This window comes from Tinamus guttatus, unplaced genomic scaffold (assembly GCF_059628265.1).
Source record: "Tinamus guttatus ecotype Peru unplaced genomic scaffold, ASM5962826v1 Tinamus_guttatus_pri_ptg000198l, whole genome shotgun sequence".
NCBI lineage: Eukaryota > Metazoa > Chordata > Aves > Tinamiformes > Tinamidae > Tinamus > Tinamus guttatus.
Window position 1 is genome coordinate 1828536 of NW_028288732.1, and position 19240 is coordinate 1847775.

Consider the following 19240-nt stretch of genomic DNA (forward strand, 5'->3'; position numbering starts at 1 on the left):
TTTCCCTTGATGGTCTGGACTCTCAGGGGCTCCCAGTTACCAGACACAAGTATTTCTTCAAGGCCCTCAAAGGACCCACGGACTGAATAGGCAAGAGTTGGGCTGGACTGACTTGTTTCTGTTCAATTTTGAAACATCTGTTTTCTCCACAGGCTGTCTGCAGACTACACCAGTAATCTGTATGGTCTTTGAGGTGTCCCTTAAGGTATGTAAATTTAAAATAACCTACTGTACATCTCCTAAAAGAAATCTTCCCTCTAATAGTTAAGAAGGCATCAGTTGACTGTTTTTAAATAAACCATAAATATTCCATGTTTTCCTTTGCTTTTGGCAGTCCAAAGGCTATTTGTTGTGGTGGGTTTTAGATTTTATCATTTTGTAAGTGTTTTTTGGCAGGTTAAAAGGCAATGGCTTCATAAGGCCAGGTAATAGATCTGAGGTCTAACTTGGTATCCTGTGATAAAAATAGATGTAGCCCAGGTCTTTGGGAGGTCGTTCTGAGGCACAGACTCTAAGGTCATTGTAGATCACCCATCTGAAACAAAAACAAGATTTATTAAATTCCACATGTATAAATATCATCAAGAGCTTATCAGGGACTTGTCAGACTCAAACTTCAAGGAGCTTAAAATCTAAATATAGGTATCACAACAAGAATAAAAGGACAGAGACATGACTGAAGCAGGTTTGCCTGCAGAATCAGCAATTGAAAAGGAAGAGTGATGTATGTAGGGGTGTGCAGTTAGGGTTTTAATGGAGGAAAATCAAGGATCCTCAATGACAAATAATAGCAAAGTATGAAAACCTTAGCCAAGATCTGTTTACTAGCCAAGATCCACAGTACTAGTGTTACTAGTACTAATGTCAGACTGCAGTTTGATGGACTTCTGTTGATAAAGAGTAATAGAAAGTAGTGGGGAGCTCAAACAAATTCAGGTATAAAACAGATGTCCCAAAGCGAGCAGAATAGCTTTGGGATAGCAAGCAAAGGAGAGCCAGAGATACACATGAGCACAGACCTTGGCAAAATCAATGCAGCCTCAGTACATCTGCAGTCAGTAACAAAATCAATCTCCCTTTAAAATATTTATAACCTTCATTCCATTGCTGGGAAGTGTTTACGTGGTAGCAACATACGTGTTTAATGGGCAGTGCAGAACATCCCCTTCTACACAGATGCAGATTACCTAGAAAGCATTTGCTCACCTTTGTATTTCTCCACAAAATCCACTCACCTTCCCTCTTTTTTGAGATGACAAACATAGTGGCCACTCATTGTGGATGTTCCCATGTGGCTGATGAACCCAAACAGCTCATATCCTGTTTAATCAATACAAATAAGAGCATAAGTCTTTCATTGTTAACGCTGCAACATGGAGCCAGGGAAACTCTTTTCTTTCTAAAACTAGAGAAGCACCTGAGCACTCCTAAATGAGACTCCATACGTCCACCGTTTACACTGCTATGTACTTTACATAGCACTCAGATTCACTGCCAAACATTAGCATAACCCAAATCAAACTCATATAGATCTGAGCATGGACAGGAGGGCTGTGATCACAGACATTGCTGAAAGAGAGAGAACAGCAGAGATTCATTCCCAGTTCAGAGAGAGCACCACATAAAGTGCCAGATATGGTGTTCATTCTGCACACAAATTAGCTGTGTTTATGAATGTGATCACAAGTCCCCTATAAATCAAACAAAAATGTGCTAACCTTCATCAGCCCACAAAGAGAGGACAGGAAAGAAACCTCTTCCTTTAGCAAGGAGACATTTTTTGTGCTCATTGGCTCTTGCTCCCCACCCAGTCACAACATTCACCAAAATTACCTCTAAGAGTAAAAGGGTACCTTCTTTCAGGGCACTGCATAAGGACAGAGGCCTGGATTTTGGTGGAGAGGATATTCTGAAGCCATTTTACAGTATCGTGTTGGTTATCAGGATTTCAGGCACTCAATAAATGGTCTCAGTCTATAAAGGCTAAGTACCATAAAAAATAATTATTCCAAATCTTTATTACCTAATGTTAATCAATGTTTCCCATGTCTCCAAGAGATTTAAGGTTGCACTTTGTAATGTCACAAAGAAATGATCATTCCTGTATAGTAACAGCAATCTCAGAAACAAAATCAAACTGTGTGTTAATTTTTTTGGCCATTAAGGCCAAGATAATTTAGAATATAATTCAGAATATATACAAAGCAGTTATTAGACTAGGTGACTAAAGACACTAATAAAAAACATAGTAATGTATTATCTTTAACCTAGCACAACCACTGTGCTGTTGTATTGTAGTGCCTTCACACTACAACGAGTTCTTTGCCTACTTTGCAGTTTTGACTGCTATACAAAAGCCCCATCTTGTGGTTTGTTGAGCAGTACTAGCAATAAGAGCGATAAGACTTACGATCCCAGAGAAAAAAACATCACCCAAAAGCACATGGATATATGCAGGATACAAATTATACCTGCCATATGTCAAACGTGCAATTTGGTTCAAGGGATTATCAAATGCCTCATAAGACCAAAGGAGGACACACAGTTAAGTGGTCTGTAACAGCAGCATTTTATCTCTGGGATGGTAATTCAACACTCTAGTTTTTTTTTTTTTTTTTTGGTCCCTTTTTTATCCTTCAACAATAAGAGAAAAAATAAACCCAGAGCAGGACAAGACTCTCATGCTGTGGCCAAAAAAAAAAAAAAAAAAAAAAAAAAAAAAAAAAAAAAAAAGGGTTCAGGTTGTACAAAGAGTCCAGGGAAAGAGTTTTCTGAACACAGCCCACAGAGTGAAGCAACCCTATGGACCCCCACTCAGCTTCCGAAGCATCACCTGGGTCATGTCCAAAAAATACAGGGATCTCTTTCAAAAGCGAAAGGAGTCCTATGAATAGGACAGGTGTGATACAACAGCATGATAAACAACAATAAGCTGAAGGAGAACTTACTCCCAGGCCCATCTTTGATCCTGGGTTCCTCTGACCCTGTCGCTGCGAGGATGTTGGCATTAACATTATTCTCCATATCCATCGCATCCAAAGCAGACTCACTTTCTTCCTCTGGCTCGGGGTGGCTGAAGATCCACTCCACTGCGCGCTCCAGATTATTATTCTGCGAGCCAAACAAGGACAAGAGCAGCCTTTACTACCTTCTCTAGCAACAAGCTACCATTTATATACTGTCATTGAACAGAATGACCGTGTTCAACAACATTTGAAACATATAAGGCATATACTCTACCTCTATGCAAAGAGTATTCTCTATCACTCTCTGCAAAAGCTTGACAGATGGAAATGAAATCCTCCCACAAGTACTCCCCACAGCTCCTGTGTTCACATCCTCAACATACACAGTCCTGCGGCAGCCAGGAGGTTTCTCAACAGATGGGAGAAGAATTTAAGTCCTCCTCACTTCCCGTCCACAATTTAATATTCATGTGAAACACATAAGCCACTCTCCCCCCATCTAACTAACCAAGCTGGGCATCCTGCTTTGCCAGAATGTTTCCATGTGCATCATCCACTGTCTGGGTTTCACTTGCATACGTGTATATCGCAGGCTCCTATATGCATATGTGCAAAGTATATCATACGAAGCAGAACCTAAACGTTCTCATGGAACTCACTGTTGCCTTCAGTGCTTGAATTGCTACATTTCTTTGGAAGCCCATGGAAATGATAATGGCAACCATCTCTTCAGGTGGTTGGTTATCTAGCCCAACAGCTCCTAGACCAGCCGCTGCAGTGGAATCGACCCCTCCAAAAGCAGATATGGCCAACGGTTCTGCAAAGTCTGGAACACATAAACATTAATCATTTCATTCTTTCATCAATCAGCACACAAGCAAGATCTCAAAAGGAGCCCTGAAATGAAGTAGAGTTCATTTTGGTAGTCCAAATGAGACTTAGGTGTGTGGACAGTTTAAAATAACAAGGTGAATATGAACATTACAAAATATTTGGGTGGAAAGTCTCACACTGAGCAGGCTAGAACAGGTCAGCACATGACAGAAGTCAAACTGCAGCAAAACAGCAGTTTATGTGGAAGTAATGACAACACTAGAAAAGCAGACAACTCAGCTGATACACATATAGGTGCTAAATGAACTCCAAGTCCATGACTGAGAGGATGTGTCAGTGAAGCCCAGGTCATACTGAAACGCAACCTCAACCAAATCCAGAGTTCCCTGAAGATGGAGTGTTCAGGTATGCTCAGTATGGAATCACTGGCTCAAATTTTTCATGAGTGAGATGCAGGAAGAATATATATAGCAGTCCCATCTATCAGTAGATACACTGAGCTGGTGTCTAGGTCTTCTAGGTCTTCTAATTACATCAGGAATGCTCCGAGCTTGAGCTAAGGGAGGCTGATAGTTCCCTATCAGCATCTGGGCTGCAGGGCTCTGTACTCACAGCTTGCAGCTTCCCACCACTGACCTGGTTCTTCCATGTGGGCAATGATCCAGTTGAAAGCCACTTCGGCACCCATGTTGCCAGTATAATACACAGCTTTCCGACATGCTTCCAGAGGAAAACCCATCTCTGCCAGCTGCATAACTGCAGACTCGTCAATATCTAAAGCTGCAAGAAAGGATGCTTTAAAATAAAAAAGTCTAACTCCATCTATTTTATGATTTTCTCATTGTCATTTATGCTGCTATACGTTACATTACAAACCAGCTGAATTTGTTTTAGTACCGCAGTAAACCAACACTCATTAGAAAGCAGTCTTATGCAAAGCATTGTAGTTTTTTTATGGATTTACTGATAACCTTTTGTCCCAGTAATTTACTGAGATCCCTAGTGTGTGATGAATTCCTAGAGGACTTTATTTATACAAATAGTTTGTTTATACAAAACTCACCCCTGGATTTCAAGAGGGTGGAGATGTTAGGTACTGCTCTTATCTAGGGGTGGGAGCCAAAAGCAATCACCTCTCAAAGGCAGATTCTTGCAGATAAGAGAAACAACAGCTGCTGGATCCAGCAGTCTCCAGTTGAAATTCACCCATGGGTGGTGGGCTGACAGCTCCAGCTGAGATCAGAGTCCAGAAGGAGCCAGGATCAAGCAGCTGTGACCCCCGGCACTGCAAGATTCACTGATCAGCAGCATCTTGCAGATGGGAGCCCATCACCACTGCTCTGGCCTGCTCCGCTCTGCATACCTGCAGGAGCCCAGCCTGGCCTTCCCAGGAGGGGCAGTGCCCCCTCTATCCCCCAGCACCACATTTCAATATGGGACTTTCAGCTTAGAGCAGTATTTCTGCCATTGACTCTACGGACATATGGAAAAATCAATTTGTCCTGACAGGCGGGCTGATCCTAGGAAGCTCTCAGCATTCTCCCTCTCTCTCATTGATAAATTGCCTGTGGAAGTAGTGCAGAAAACATCCTGTGCAGAAATACTGCTAGTAAAAAGAAAAGTTGCCAGCGCAGCAAATATTCACATTACTGATATCTGCATCCCTCACCACTAAAAAGGCAGCCAAAAACATACTAACAGTAACAGGAGAAGGACCAGATTACATTTGAGATTCCATTTAGACTCTGGCATAAATCATTACCCATGCATTTATTGCTCATGCTCTGTAACTATTTTCAGATATAGATTTCTGAAGTATGTATGCTCAGAGCCCCCGACACCGGCAGTGAAGCACAGAACATCACCACTACAACACAGCAAAAAAGCACAATGCTAAACACAAAATAGTATCTGTGCTGTTTAATAGCTAATATGAAATTATCATGAAATACCCATCCAAATCTCCTTAGAGCAGGACAGATACACATGATGACTAATAAATGATAGACACATGTTCTTTTCTTCTCTCATTAAGATCCACTTGGAAAGGACTTGATGTTTAAGACAGAGTGCACTATTTCTTCTCTCTGGGAATTAGCAGACTTCCAAAGGCAAAGGGGTGTTTCATGAGGTAACTTGCCCTTTTTGAACAGCAGCTCCAGCTCCTTCACCCTACAAATCACAATTGAAGTAAGTCTAAATCCTAATAACTTCAGTTTAGACAAATAGCAGAGTCAGAAGTGAGAGGTAAATCAAATCTCTTGTCTTCAGCAAGAGTTTGGCTAAAACACCAAGGAGTTTTCAAGCCTAGAGAGCTGCTACATGGCCTTCAACCTATTTAGCCTAACGTTAATCTAAGGCTCCATCCAAAGTCCAGCTGAGATCACAAAAACCCTTCTATTAACTTCAGCCTCACCTTATGTGTGTACATGAATTTAATTTTTAAATCTGAAAAGAAGCCTACTTGCTACTGATAAAAGCATAGGTATTGTGTGTTTCTGCCAATTTACAGATGACTAAGTTTGCAGATAAACTATAGTCAAAACCTGTAGGCGACTTAGCATCTTCCAATCTGCTAATTACTATTTTGTGTGTATATATATATATATATATATATGTGTGTGTGTGTGTGTGTGTGTGTGTGTGTGTGTGTGTATCAGATTCTATATTGAAAATAACTACCCATAGGGCAGCAGGTCATATTTTGGCAACTGGGATGCTACTGCAGATTCCTAGAAGTCCACCACGCACACAAGCAAATGCTGACCAAGTACAAAAGCCAAGCGCCATTGAGAAGCATGCAGGCAAAGCTTCGTGCATCTCTGTGCAGAGAGAGCAGCCATTAACTAGGCAAAACAGGGCAATTTGTTTGAGCAGTTGAAATGTCAGTCTCAGAAAAATGCTATACGTACACTCCATGAAATGGTTCATCATATGATCTGAAAATTGAGAAAGAAAAAAAATGGGGATGGGGGGAAGAAGGGGGAAGAGTAAAGTGATTTATGTGAAGTCTGAGAAGATTTGTGAGAGAGAACAAAATGTATATTTTTAAGTTGCAGAAACATTTGATCTCACACAGGAAGTGCGTGAACATCCTTACATTTCTGATGTTTTGCCCTGAATAAGACCAGGGATCTCTCTGCCCTGTGATTTTCCTAACTCAGCTTGGAGCAAAGCATCACTGGTACAATAAACCAGTAGGAAATAAGTCATTTTAGGTCAGGCATAAACTCTTAACCAAGAATCCATTTAAATGAGAAGCTACCATCATACACTTGAACTAAAACTAGGTCAGTCTCTTGAGCAAGAGGTTTAAAGGAAGAATAGGCATTGGTAAGGAGTTACAGATGAGAGACAGAATTAAAACCTTCAGAGAGATAAATTTTCCCATAGCCTTTGGCCTGACACACAGTTTCAGGCACTGACTTTCTCTCTCAGGCATAAAGCTTGATACAGTACTTCCACTATTATAAATACCCAAATAAATGGGACGATGGTATCACGAATAATTGCATCACTCTGGCAAACTACTAAATACTGAGGCACGTACACTTAATATCCACAGGATATTGTAACAGCCTGGCTCTAAGGTCATTGTATAAATACATGATTTTACCAGTGGCAAAATATTTCATTATCCTGAGAAATACAGGGAATGAGAAAGGAAGAAATTCTAATATTCTTTGCTCTGCATGTTAGTGTAAAAGAAACGGTATGAAAAAAAAAAAGAAAAAAAAACAGCATGGTATATTTATCATTCATTCTTTCTGCTTTACAAGAGTTTCAGGCAGCTGTTCAACATCAGCTTCTTGAGAGAGGGCTTTTTTTTTTTTTTTTTTTTGAGGACTGTACCACCCTATGTACATCCAGAGAAATGAACCATGTAGACACAGCTGCTAGGTTGTACTGCAAAGTATTCTTAAAATTTTAAATGTATAATAATTTGGACCTTAATCTATGCCTGGACAGCTGTTTTATTAAACTGTACTCTACTGTGCATTAAATTTTTTGGTACTGCACATTAATCTGGTCACCAAAAAAGCAATGTTGTTCTATCTTGAACTTCATGGCTGAACAGAAAAATGTCTGCTCAGAACTCTAATATTAAAATCCTACAGCAAATATCTTAATAGCTGACAGATCTCACAAGTTGTTCAGACCAGGAAGGACAACATTCGGTACACAATATCACAGAGTGATAGGAGCTAATTTAGCTACAGTACCACCTAGACTACTTTACTATCAGGTTTTAGATGACAAATTTTAGCAAAAAAATGCTCTGAGATAATAGCAATTTCATAACACCATCTAAGAAATGAGTAGGTTAAAGCTCCACACCATTTCTGACATGTATCATGAGACCCAAGTGTAGGGTTCTGAGAGGAAGTTATTTGCACCAGACTTTGGGAAGTGCACAATGACTTTACTGAAAGGGAATCATGAACATGCACAGTAAGTCAATGCTCTTTAAATGTAGATGATTTTCATAAACTAGAGGTTGTCAGACTCTTCCTTAGCCATTTAAGTCCTAGACACCAGTAAGGTTCATGAATAAAGAGCAGAAAGACTTCACCCTTAAGTAAGAATAATGCAAACAGAAGGTATGAAGAAATTCCGTATGTAAAAACAAAACAAAACAAAAAAATGCAGTGCAAGCTGATCCCCACTGAACACCATCAAGGCGTTGCACCAAAAGGCAAGATATGTAGGAAACTTTAGCCAGCAAAGCAAGTGAAACAATCCATTTCACAAAATATGATTTCTATCTTTGGACACAGCGATTTCCAACAGATATGCGCTACTTGGAGAGAGGCCAAAACAACAACAACCATCAATCCTGAAAACATCAACTGCAGTGCAAAGCTGGAAGAACTAAGGTTGTTAAGTAGGGAAGAAGAAAGGCTGTGGGGAGCTGCAAAAGCGTTCAGTTATTCAAGTGTGGAACTGCTTTTTATCTGCAGCTCCGAAGGGCAAAAATCGAAGGGAATCAGCATGTGCTAGAGTGAGATGAAGTGAGAACAGAAGTCAGTACCTTTAGGATCATCAGGAATGATAATGGGAGGAGCAACGTCTGGAAGTTCTTCTTCTCCCGGCTGGAGACCCCTGGCCCTTAGGTGGTTGATATCCAGTATATCTGGCATCTCTACAGAAACATCTACAAGTGCAGAGAAACAGGCTAAGCTTGTGAATCCAACAAGATGACTGCATAGCACAAACCTGCTCCTTCAGAGAGAGGGTTCTGACCCACAAACTATAAACACAGTCAGGAGTCTCCTCCTGAAAACAGCTATTTGAGAAGTTCAAAACTCTAAAGCACAAGAAGGCAAGGCTACATAAACCTGTATTTTAATCTACAATAATGTCAAGTTAAAAAATAAAAGTAAAGAAGAAAAAATGGTGACTCAAACAGGTCCTCATTATCAATGTGTGTATACAGATGTGTGTACAGGTGTTATAGGGTATCGTGGACATGAAGGAGGTAAGCAGAAGAGGCACATACCAAGCTTTTTGGGTACCCAGTCAAGGCCAAAGGTGAACTTCTTTATCTGCACCACTAAGTACTCAGGAAATGAAGCAAAACGAGAAGTTCTAGGAAGCACCAGAAATAAAATTCAGTTAAGCCAGGCAACAAAACTCTCCACAAACATATATTTCAACACCTCATGCACTTTATGCCTGAGTGAGATGAATGGTGATAGATTTTATAAACACAAGTGAGAACCTAAATTTCACAAAAGAACATGTTTCTCCAGTACAGTGAAGTACAGTAGCAAGTAGTTGCTTTCTACACAGTCATCTTACGAATGTCAGCCCAGATCCTCATGGAAGCTCTGCTTGCAAGAAGAACATAGAAAACAACTGCAAATAATAAATTAAACTTGTTTATGTAAGTTGTCCCAAAGTTGAAGTTTGGAAAGGAAATTCTGAATGATATGCTGGCTGGAATTTTAGGGCACAGGTTTAAAATGGAGCTAATGCAGACTATAATGTAATGAAAGCTGCATTCTTTGAAAATTGCCTAGTAACACTAGAAGTGCCCATAAGGTATCTGACCCTGTATAAAGCATTTAAGCAAAGAAAACAAAGGTGTCATTTTCAGTTTTTCATATGAAATTGCTATATAAAATAACCATATGATATTGTTACTGAACTACTATGATACTTACTCAAATAGAAGATGATTTCTGAGTATAAAGAGACTTTTGATTTTTGCTTACTTCATGAAGAAACAAGAATTAATTTTGAATTAATTTAATTAATTTTACACTGGATAAAATGTGGTGAATGTATCATTAATATTATCCCTTTATTCCAAAATATTTTCTAAAGATTTTTAAAGCTTTCTAAATTCTTGCAATTTTAGTAAAAGTACAATATAGAGCAGAAAAGTTTGATTTTTAAACAAGACAGAAAATTTCTTTATCTTTCAATGTGTTTAAAATCATGGGGCTGAGGAAGAGCTAAGCTGCAAACTAACCCTGGATCTATTTAAACATTAGAATATTCTTGCAATATACATATTCACAATTAACACATAAACCCTTGAGAATTCTACTGCATTCTCTCTGCCATTTACTCTGTCTTCTCTCTGTCCCTATTTTCAATACAATGTCAGCAGTAAAACTGTACACTAAGAGACCAGAGAGTCACTGATACGTTAAGTGGTCTAAAAATACGCAAGCACCTAGCCACAGCAAACCAGTTGTAGAGTCCAGTTTTTAACCATACCTTAATAGAACCCAATAAGGGACTGACTCTTACACTCATCAAGAAATACTGCCCCTGAGGATTGCAATGACCTCTACCTGCTGTCCTACCTCTACTCAGTGCTTTTTAAGACCAAGAACTTCTTGGTTATATCTTTTATTTACCTGGAAATAAACACATTGTGGATATTCCTTTTTTTTTTTTTAATGTCCATCTTGTACCATAGCTCCATACAAGTTACAGCAATCAAGTTTAATATATGCAACCAAGCACTGTTGCATGCAGAGGTGGATGGGCTGAAATCCAGGCATGCATAATATAAATATAATAAAAACATAAATTTCAGTATACCGTGTTGTAAATGCAAAATCTCCATCCAGCCAAAGAAATTGCTTACACAAGTATTACAGCTTCTGTTCGCTGCACCCTGATCCGTCTCTACACAATTCCCTTCAGCATTTTTAGTCAGAGGATGACATCAAGGGACCAAGCACAGAAACCTACGTATGCCACAGCACAATATGGAGTTCTAGCACTATCTAATACATGGTATGTGATTTTAAAACATGGGCAGATATTTAACCTACAAGATACCATATCACATCACTTCTTGGAGTTTGACAGTTGAGAACACTGCAGCCAGACACTTACTTAACTCCTGCAGATTTTGCTTGAAGAGCACTGCTCCAGAAGTCATCTACATTGTTGGGTTCCGAGAAGGCCTGCAGACATGCACTAAATGGGATCTTGGCACGGACAAGTTCTGGTGGGGCTCTCCTGGCAGCTTCTGCTTCTCTCCTCTTCAGCTCATAGGCAATTAATTCATCTGAGAAATATACATGACACTAACAGCTAAATGAACACATCTGGGGGGCCACAACCTCATTCTCTCATAACTCAGAGTCACCAGAGACACCAGGCAAAGGACCTGGGTCTTCCTTTACCTTTATTTGTGGCTGCCTCCATGGCAACTGGTAACTGCATGATATAGTCCACCCTCTCTGTGTAGCGGACCTTCCTGGACTGGCAGCACTGTGTGCGCTCTTCCACCAGGAACCGGAAAACGTCGCTGGGGTTTTCTGAACCAACAGCATTCCTCTGAAGGGCACAGAAGTCAGTCACTCAAGTGATGATCATTAAAATGAACAGACAACCCAAAGCATGTTCCTTGGTTTATGTTGAGCACAGACACACCACTCCTGGCTCCAGCCCAACGGCTCAGCTTGTGCTTTTATCATGTAGGACTCCTACACCCACAGAAAATCCCACTGATATCCCCAGCGTCCATGCATGCAGCAGAATCTTTCTATACATATTAACTTGCAGGGCATAGACCTAATGACTGAGCAAAAAAGGTGAGCAGAAGATGGTAGCAAAGTGGCAGGTTATATTAAAGAGAGAGCTCAGTTAAATACCATGGAGCATCCTTTTAGCAATTAGGATTGTTTCTAGCACTCTGAACCTACACTGAAACAGAACAAGCTGTTAATTAACAAATGGAAGTGTCATACAAATAATCAACTCCTCTTTATTGTTCATGGTAGTGCCTATTTATTAGACAAATAATGAAAAAATGTTTTCTAAAAACCCTGTAATCTGTACACGTGTTTTTGGAATGCAGAACATTATGCAGGCAAATGTGACTAATCTCATCCAGGACATATCACATGAATAAATGTCCTTGATTCTTGGGCAAATGGGAAAAGGAAGGATGAACAAGAGAGGGAGAAGGAAAAAAAAAAATGGAGAGCTTTAAAATGAAATCAGGTGTTTTTGTTAGCTTTTTTTTTTTTCAGGAAGACATAAATAAAATTCACAGCTCCAGGTCTTTTGCATGCAGCATTGAGCCAGAACTCAGTGGAGCTAATATTTTATACAAAAATACTCAAGTACTCAAGTAACAAATAAGTACTGCTTTCAGCAGGGAGATTCTTCCTCCTGTAATGACTCAGTGACACATAGCAGACATTAGCAAAGGAGCTGGACATGGTGACTAGTTTGCTCCTGATTACAGTATAAATTTGGAATAATAATGCCACCTGATAATTTAAAATTCCAAGACAGACTTTGGCATGGTAGACAAATGGATAGCCCACAACCATAAACTGAAAAGCAATTTAAGAGGACAGTCACATATGTTTAAGTCTTAAAGCTTCTTCAGTAATGCCTGACCTTTCTGTATCTCCTGTGTTTGTATCAGCAGCACTGGCCCTGTGTGGTCATACAAGAGTCTGAAGTAATGAGAATGGAAAGTAAATAAAAAATTGTTTCTAATCCAAAATATATTTAAATTGGTGCCAATGTCTATATATGCAAAGCTATTGAAGTCATTCACATATCAGTCTATGTTACCTAAAATAAGCAGACAAGAAACAGCAATAACTGAAATTGTCTCACCTCTACTAGATTCATAAGGTGGAGGAAAAATTCTTGTGCATCTTGTTGTCTATTCGAGGAAAATTCTGGGTGATCTTTACTTATAAAAGCCTTAAACATTCGGGGAGATATTCCATTTTGTTGAGGCTAAGAGTAAATGAAAGAAAGAAAACTTTAAGGAAAAAAAAAATAATTTGGAGTTTATAATTTGGAGTAAATAATTTGAAGTTACTCCACTAGACATACATGTTGTCCATTTCTGTCCCTAGAGAAATGTTTGCTTCTGTTTCATCTGGATTACTCCTTATTTAAAAAGGAAAATGGTTCTGAAACATGCTGTTTTGGTGCTTTATGTCTTTCGAACTTATTTCCTGCAACTGTCACTCTATCTGACTTTTCTATGGCATTTGTGAGGTAGAAGAGGTCACTAAAGATTTGCAAATAGGCAGTAGTTTTCTGAAAGGCCACATGACTATATTGCTTGCTCCATTTGACATTCCTCTCTGACCTCTACTCCTCTTTTAAAGCATGCGGGCATCAAAGCACTTTATCAGCTAGCAGCTTTACTCAGGACAAAAACCCCTTCCAGCAACCTCGAAAGAATCAAGCAGAGTGCAACTAACGTGCACAGTAGTATTCCCAGGTGAGCAGTTAAAACTGGACATGCACTTACTGTTTGCAAGCATTGCTCATGTTTAAGGACCAGAACATACTGCCTTTAGTCACGCAGAAGTTCTTCTAGTAAGAACTATCCCAAATCAGAAATTCCCTAGTGTGTAATAGAGTCTTTGCTTTGACTTTCTCATTCTCTACCTATGCCACTTTAAGGAGCTTCAGTTCTCCTTTTTCCCCTAAATTGCATCCTCAAGAAGACATGGGACAACATCACTTTTAAATATCACTTTTGAGATAGTCAGAACTCTTAATTTATATTTGCCCTCATTCTCCATAAGGATAACTTTCAAAACAGTTCAAGCATACATGTATAGCCTTTATGTTCTGCCAGAGGGTTGATGTTTAAATACTAAACCAACCCCAGGCTGCACTGCAGTTGTGCTATCATCCTGGTATAAAAATAGAAAAAGCAGCACGAAATGGAAGACACATCAAGCACACGCTGAAAGATCAAAATTTCATTCGTGGTTTCTCCAGGGTAAGGTAGTCCTAAATCAATGGAAATCAGAAGCAGATTTTTAGTCTTAATGTTTTTTCAATTTCTGGTAATACATCAGCAACCTCATTAGGCTAAGATGTTCTTGAAGGTCATACGAAGGCCCAGAGTTGTAGTACTGCCTGCATGAAGAGATGTTCTAGGGACTTCTGAATGTTGGGCTATGTATGACTTCAGTGTCCTCAATTGCCTTCATCATAGCTAAGACTGGGGAGAGAAATACTTAAAACAACTCAGATTGCAGTATTCTTTCTAACAAGGAAAGGGGCCAGGTACATAGTAAAGTGGCACATTTGCCCTTATGCCTAATGCTATATGTTTGGATTTAGATCTTTTATTCAGCCATTTGAGCAGAAAGAACACAAATGTGCCATGTGTAGGGATCATACCCTCTATAACCTTTCTACCTGAAGGGCAAGAAAATAAGAAATGGTGAAGCTCTAAACAGAAAACGAAGTCCTAGCTAAAGACTTTAGGCTTGGAGCCTGCTTTATGTTGAAATGAGTCCAGAAAAACTGCTGCCTTTCCCAATCTGAACTCCTGTGCTGAAAAGAAGATTTTAGATCCACACAGAACCAGGAATATTTATAGAATATCTAGCATACTTTCCCCATCAACAGTTGCAAAACAGTTTAGCTAAATATAGACTGTGCTGGACCACTGCAGATCTCACATGAATGCTTCTACAGGCAACAGCTCCCCAAAACTTTGGATGAAATCCAAAGAACCAAAGAGCTAGAGAACTTCTTTGCAGATAGGAGAGGGAAAAAATGTAAAAGAATAAAAATAAAATGAATTGATTTTACAGATACAAAGCAGAAGCAGTTGAAAATGCTGAAGGCCTAAAATCCTATGCGATTTTATTTATTATAAATGTCAGTACAACTATCTGGATGGTAAAATACAATCTGTATGTATATCAGCACTATTTTCTAAAACAATACCTAATTTTGCAAGTTCAGAGTGAAGGCAGCAGGAAATATCTGTATTTGTTTTTTTTTCTAAATAATCTTCAATACAGTAAAAATGAAAGCATTAAAAGCTGTTTCAGATCCTAATACATGCTACTAATTACTTAATAAAGAAGTCACCTGATCCATGTAACTATAACATCATTGAATCAAAATTATGAACAATACAAGTATTCTGAGATGTCAGCAGACAGCTACTACCTGGCAGAGATTTATATTACCTGCCATTAAAAAGTTCTCAATACTTCATTACATATTGCTAGCAGTCACAGCTGGGGCAAACATTAAGATGTAGTTTTATTTAAGGGTTCATTTTCCTGATCTTCCAGCATAATATTCTTCACTGATATCCTGTATGTGTTTAACAAATCAGGTCAGTCAGAGTACATAATTTAACATGAGGAGTCTGTTGAAAACTATCCCACCATTCCTTAGTGACAGTGATTCACTGATGGTTTGAAATCTTATTTAAAGGAAACATGAGCAGGATTTCTCAGTTTCTCCAGAACAATGAATAGCTACAGTACAAAGCTGTAGCTATTAATCAAGAGACACGGGGCTTCCATCTGTGTGCCAGATGATCTCTGCCCAAAATCCCCCCTGTATTCTGATGAAGGTAGATGAATAACTGATGAAGGTAGAGTAAAATATCTATTTCCATGGAAACTATCACCATGTTTCCTTGACATAAGTATGCATAACTTTTACTGTCTCTAAAAATACAACCTAGTGAAAGAGATTCTTTTTCCACGAAGAAAAGTTCTTTTCTATACACAGTGTTTTCAGTTCAGATTATTAGTTGACTTCTCCTTTTCAAATATTCCAACCTTGGATTCTTTCGTTTGACTCCACATGCAGGGGTCATACCAGAGACTGGCAGGGACACAGATACAAACTGGGACCTATCTTCCTAGTATCCCTCTAAAGTGAATTTCGCTCTGAATTTGGCTTTACAGGCATGAAAACTCTCAGCACCTCTAATTTCTATGTCATCTAGAAAGCTGCTTCTGAAATCAAGTGAAATTGTCAGACACTTAACCAGAGACAGTTTTTTTAGGTGGTTCTTTGGGAAATTTAGGATTTAGAAGTTGAGTTCTGAACACTCAAGTCTCCCTAAACAACATTCTTTTGTTCCTCAGAGAAGATCAACCGAAGTTATGAGTTCTCTGAACTTTTGCACTTATTACTGGAGTGGCAGAACACTTTAATAGCAGAACCAATGGCTGCTTTAATGCTTTGCACAAATAGCCCCTGACTAATATATTCCTGACTAGAATCCTGCACATTCCACCTTGCTAAGCATCCCATGCTGGATCCACCCGCGCTCTCCGATGCCCAGCACCTGTTCCCTTTTCCCGGGATATCACTTTTACCTAGTTACCAGGCTGCACAAGCTCATTCAAATACCTTGTGTTCTTCTTTCATCACCTGCTCAATAAGCTCAGATTTCATGGGTGGCTTAGAGTACTGGCCTGAAAGGAGGCCGTGTCCCAATTTAGCCCTGTAGGAAAGAGAGGAGAAAGAGAAGAAAAATAAAAGCGAAAAAAAAATCAGAAAATAAAAGCAGATAGACAAGATAATCTTCTTGGGGTGAGGGGGGATTTACTGTGTCTGACCCCCTAAGACAGCATCATTATCTGTAATTAAAAAGGCAGGGCTTCACACTTTACTCCATGCTAGATCTTACTTGCAAGCACACACCGAGATGCTCTTTTGTTCTGACATTACGTTATTTAGATTATATTTAATTTGACAGATTAAGTCATTGAAAATTATCACTTACATTTGAGTGTTGAAATCTTGTGTTGGATCAAGAGGAGAGTAGTCAAATATTCTTGGAAGGTTTCCCACATACCTGGAGAGCAAGAACAAAGCAGAAACATTCAAATATCACAGCAAGATTTACTCAGAGATACCCTAATAGATATTGCAGTGATATTTCATCAAACTCCCCATGTACTGTCAAGTCAAGCTTTACATCATGGCTATGACTTTGTCTAGCTGTAGTGAGTGCTTCTATCATGCAAAAATGCTACTAAAGAAGCCAGGATGTGGACGTTTAAGTTTTGCTTATTTTCTTCTTTCCAAAGGGAAAGCAAATGCCCTGTTATTCATCTGGGATTTAAATTCTATTCCAAGATCTGATCTACTCTCTCAGTTTTTGGTCTCTAAGCATTTTTCCACCTCAAAAGGGATTACTAGATAACAAACTTACTTTTAGCAGCTTCCATTCTAATGAGTGTTATTTACCATAAGTAAGCCTCTTAGCATCTTCATAAAATAATTACAGGTTGGTGAAAAGCAGAGATACTGAGAGGTTTTGCTCAAAACCACAGAACTGGGCTGAGAACCAAGTTACTTCCCAATCCTAACTAACTTTGTCAACTAAATTCTAAATTTACATCAGGACAGAAATACAAAGTAAAGCACCTATAGAGCAACTTCCTGAGAGAAATGAAGGCTATGCCTTCAACAGCACTGAGTTACATATTGTCTTAGCCAGTCTGCTGAAAAGCAAAGCCTTTAATAGCCCTCTTTTTCTGAGCTTTGCTTCATTTCAGTACAATAGGCTAGGTAAGCAGGGCCAGGTAGAAAGATATCCAAATTCTTGCATCCTTCTTTCATTAAAGATCTCCCCTGCTCTATTGAGTAAGTGCTCGAGGCAACTCCAAGGGCACCTCCCTTAGTAAAGTCCATCCTGATATTTTTTTCTTTCTCCCCCCTTCCCCCCCACAAAATGCGGACAGAAAAGCTGACACATAGTGAGTCTATAGGCTGTGCTTCATATGGCTAACAAAGTAAACAAAAACAGGTTTTCTAACTACTCTTTTCCAGAAGGCAACTGGAACATGAAAACCTGGCAGGCCTTCCAAAATCTAGAAGTGTTACTTCCACAGCAAGTATTACTTCATTGTGAAATGTAAGAACACTGAGTTTTTATTGCAAATCATAGACGGTCCTTCATAAAAAAGCTTCTCTTGTTCAAGTGATGACTGTTCAGCTTTGATGGGTAAGAATATTTCATTTTCTTCTGTTGTGTTTCTGATGAATGATGGGCAGACACAAGCAAAAATGCTTTTATTCTATTTCTCTTTTACTTATTCAGCAGAACAATGCGATCACACTACTCTTCTATGAAATTAGATTTTTTAAAAAATACAAATTACAATCAAAGAATACCTCTATCTTGTATACTACCTGCCTTATTAACTATGTTGGTACACAAAAAGGGCAATATTTTACATTAGCATAAGTCAGTATTAACATGGTTGCACCAATACAGTGTGTTTTCATAAGTGACATTGTAGGAATAGAATTGGTATTCCTGCAGCTATATGAAGGCATGAGCCAGCTGGAAAAATAAACAACAACAGCACAACTACAACACTATCTGATGGGATATTGTGATAGGATCTATAAATAGAAAAACAGGGGCAATTAAGTTTGCAAGGTGACAAGTAACTTCCGACCACCAAAACCAGAGCAAGTTTTGATTTCCAAGGCAAACAGGGTTTCAGGCTCCACCCTTTCCCAAAACAGACCAAGACCATCACTGCTTCCAAATGGCCATGGAACTGGCAGGAATAGACCTGTTTACAAGTCTCTAAATACCATTTTGCTTAGAAAAATAGAGATCAGGGAATGCAGCAGCTGGTATCAAAGCTGACTTGGAAATACTTACGCTCGCTGGAACTCTGGGATGCTGAAAATGGTTTGCATGACAGCATTGAGGTAGCAGCTATTTCCAAGGTTCTTCATGCCAGTATATCCTGGACCATACATGGGCTTGAGTTTCACACCAGCTTCCTGAATTACTTCCCACTCAGAGACTCTTGGTTTGATGTCATTATCTCTTAGCCCATTCTCTGTCTGAAAGCAACAAGAATGTTCTCTTAAAGAAAGAAAAGAAAAGAAAAGAAAGAACACACACCTTCAGCCATAATTATTATGATGCTATTATCATTATTACCAACTTTGTGGTCTATGTTCTAGAAAAAGAAGAGCTAAATCAATGGGAAAAGGGAAGTAAATCCCCCATCTTGGGGAAGAAATCAGGAGCGGAAGACTGGTGGTTTTATCTTCTAGATTGTGCTGTCTGTGCAATTAGCTCCTCACTTCAGAGCACTGTCTTTGAACATCTCTAGTTGCAACCTCAGTTCCACTTGGGAGACCCTTTTCTCTCAGGGTTGCAAGCTCAAACAAGCTGAGCCCTG

The 19240-nt window shown here is 39.2% G+C and overlaps 1 protein-coding gene across 1 annotated transcript in view; it reads right to left on the reverse strand.

Moving 5' to 3' along the window:
* Positions 1 to 357: 357 nt before the first annotated feature.
* Positions 358 to 19240, reverse strand: part of USP13 (ubiquitin specific peptidase 13) — a 45413-nt gene continuing 26530 nt past the window's right edge. The window contains exons 8-20 of the mRNA XM_088523887.1: positions 18709 to 18896; positions 16810 to 16881; positions 16434 to 16527; positions 12906 to 13031; positions 11453 to 11606; positions 11160 to 11334; positions 9301 to 9389; positions 8833 to 8955; positions 4437 to 4580; positions 3626 to 3792; positions 2949 to 3111; positions 1236 to 1320; positions 358 to 535 (exon numbers count right to left, since the gene is read on the reverse strand). Coding sequence (XP_088380013.1) covers positions 442 to 535; positions 1236 to 1320; positions 2949 to 3111; positions 3626 to 3792; positions 4437 to 4580; positions 8833 to 8955; positions 9301 to 9389; positions 11160 to 11334; positions 11453 to 11606; positions 12906 to 13031; positions 16434 to 16527; positions 16810 to 16881; positions 18709 to 18896 — 1674 coding nt within the window. The 3' untranslated portion in view covers positions 358 to 441. The remainder of the gene's footprint in view (positions 536 to 1235; positions 1321 to 2948; positions 3112 to 3625; positions 3793 to 4436; positions 4581 to 8832; positions 8956 to 9300; positions 9390 to 11159; positions 11335 to 11452; positions 11607 to 12905; positions 13032 to 16433; positions 16528 to 16809; positions 16882 to 18708; positions 18897 to 19240) is intronic.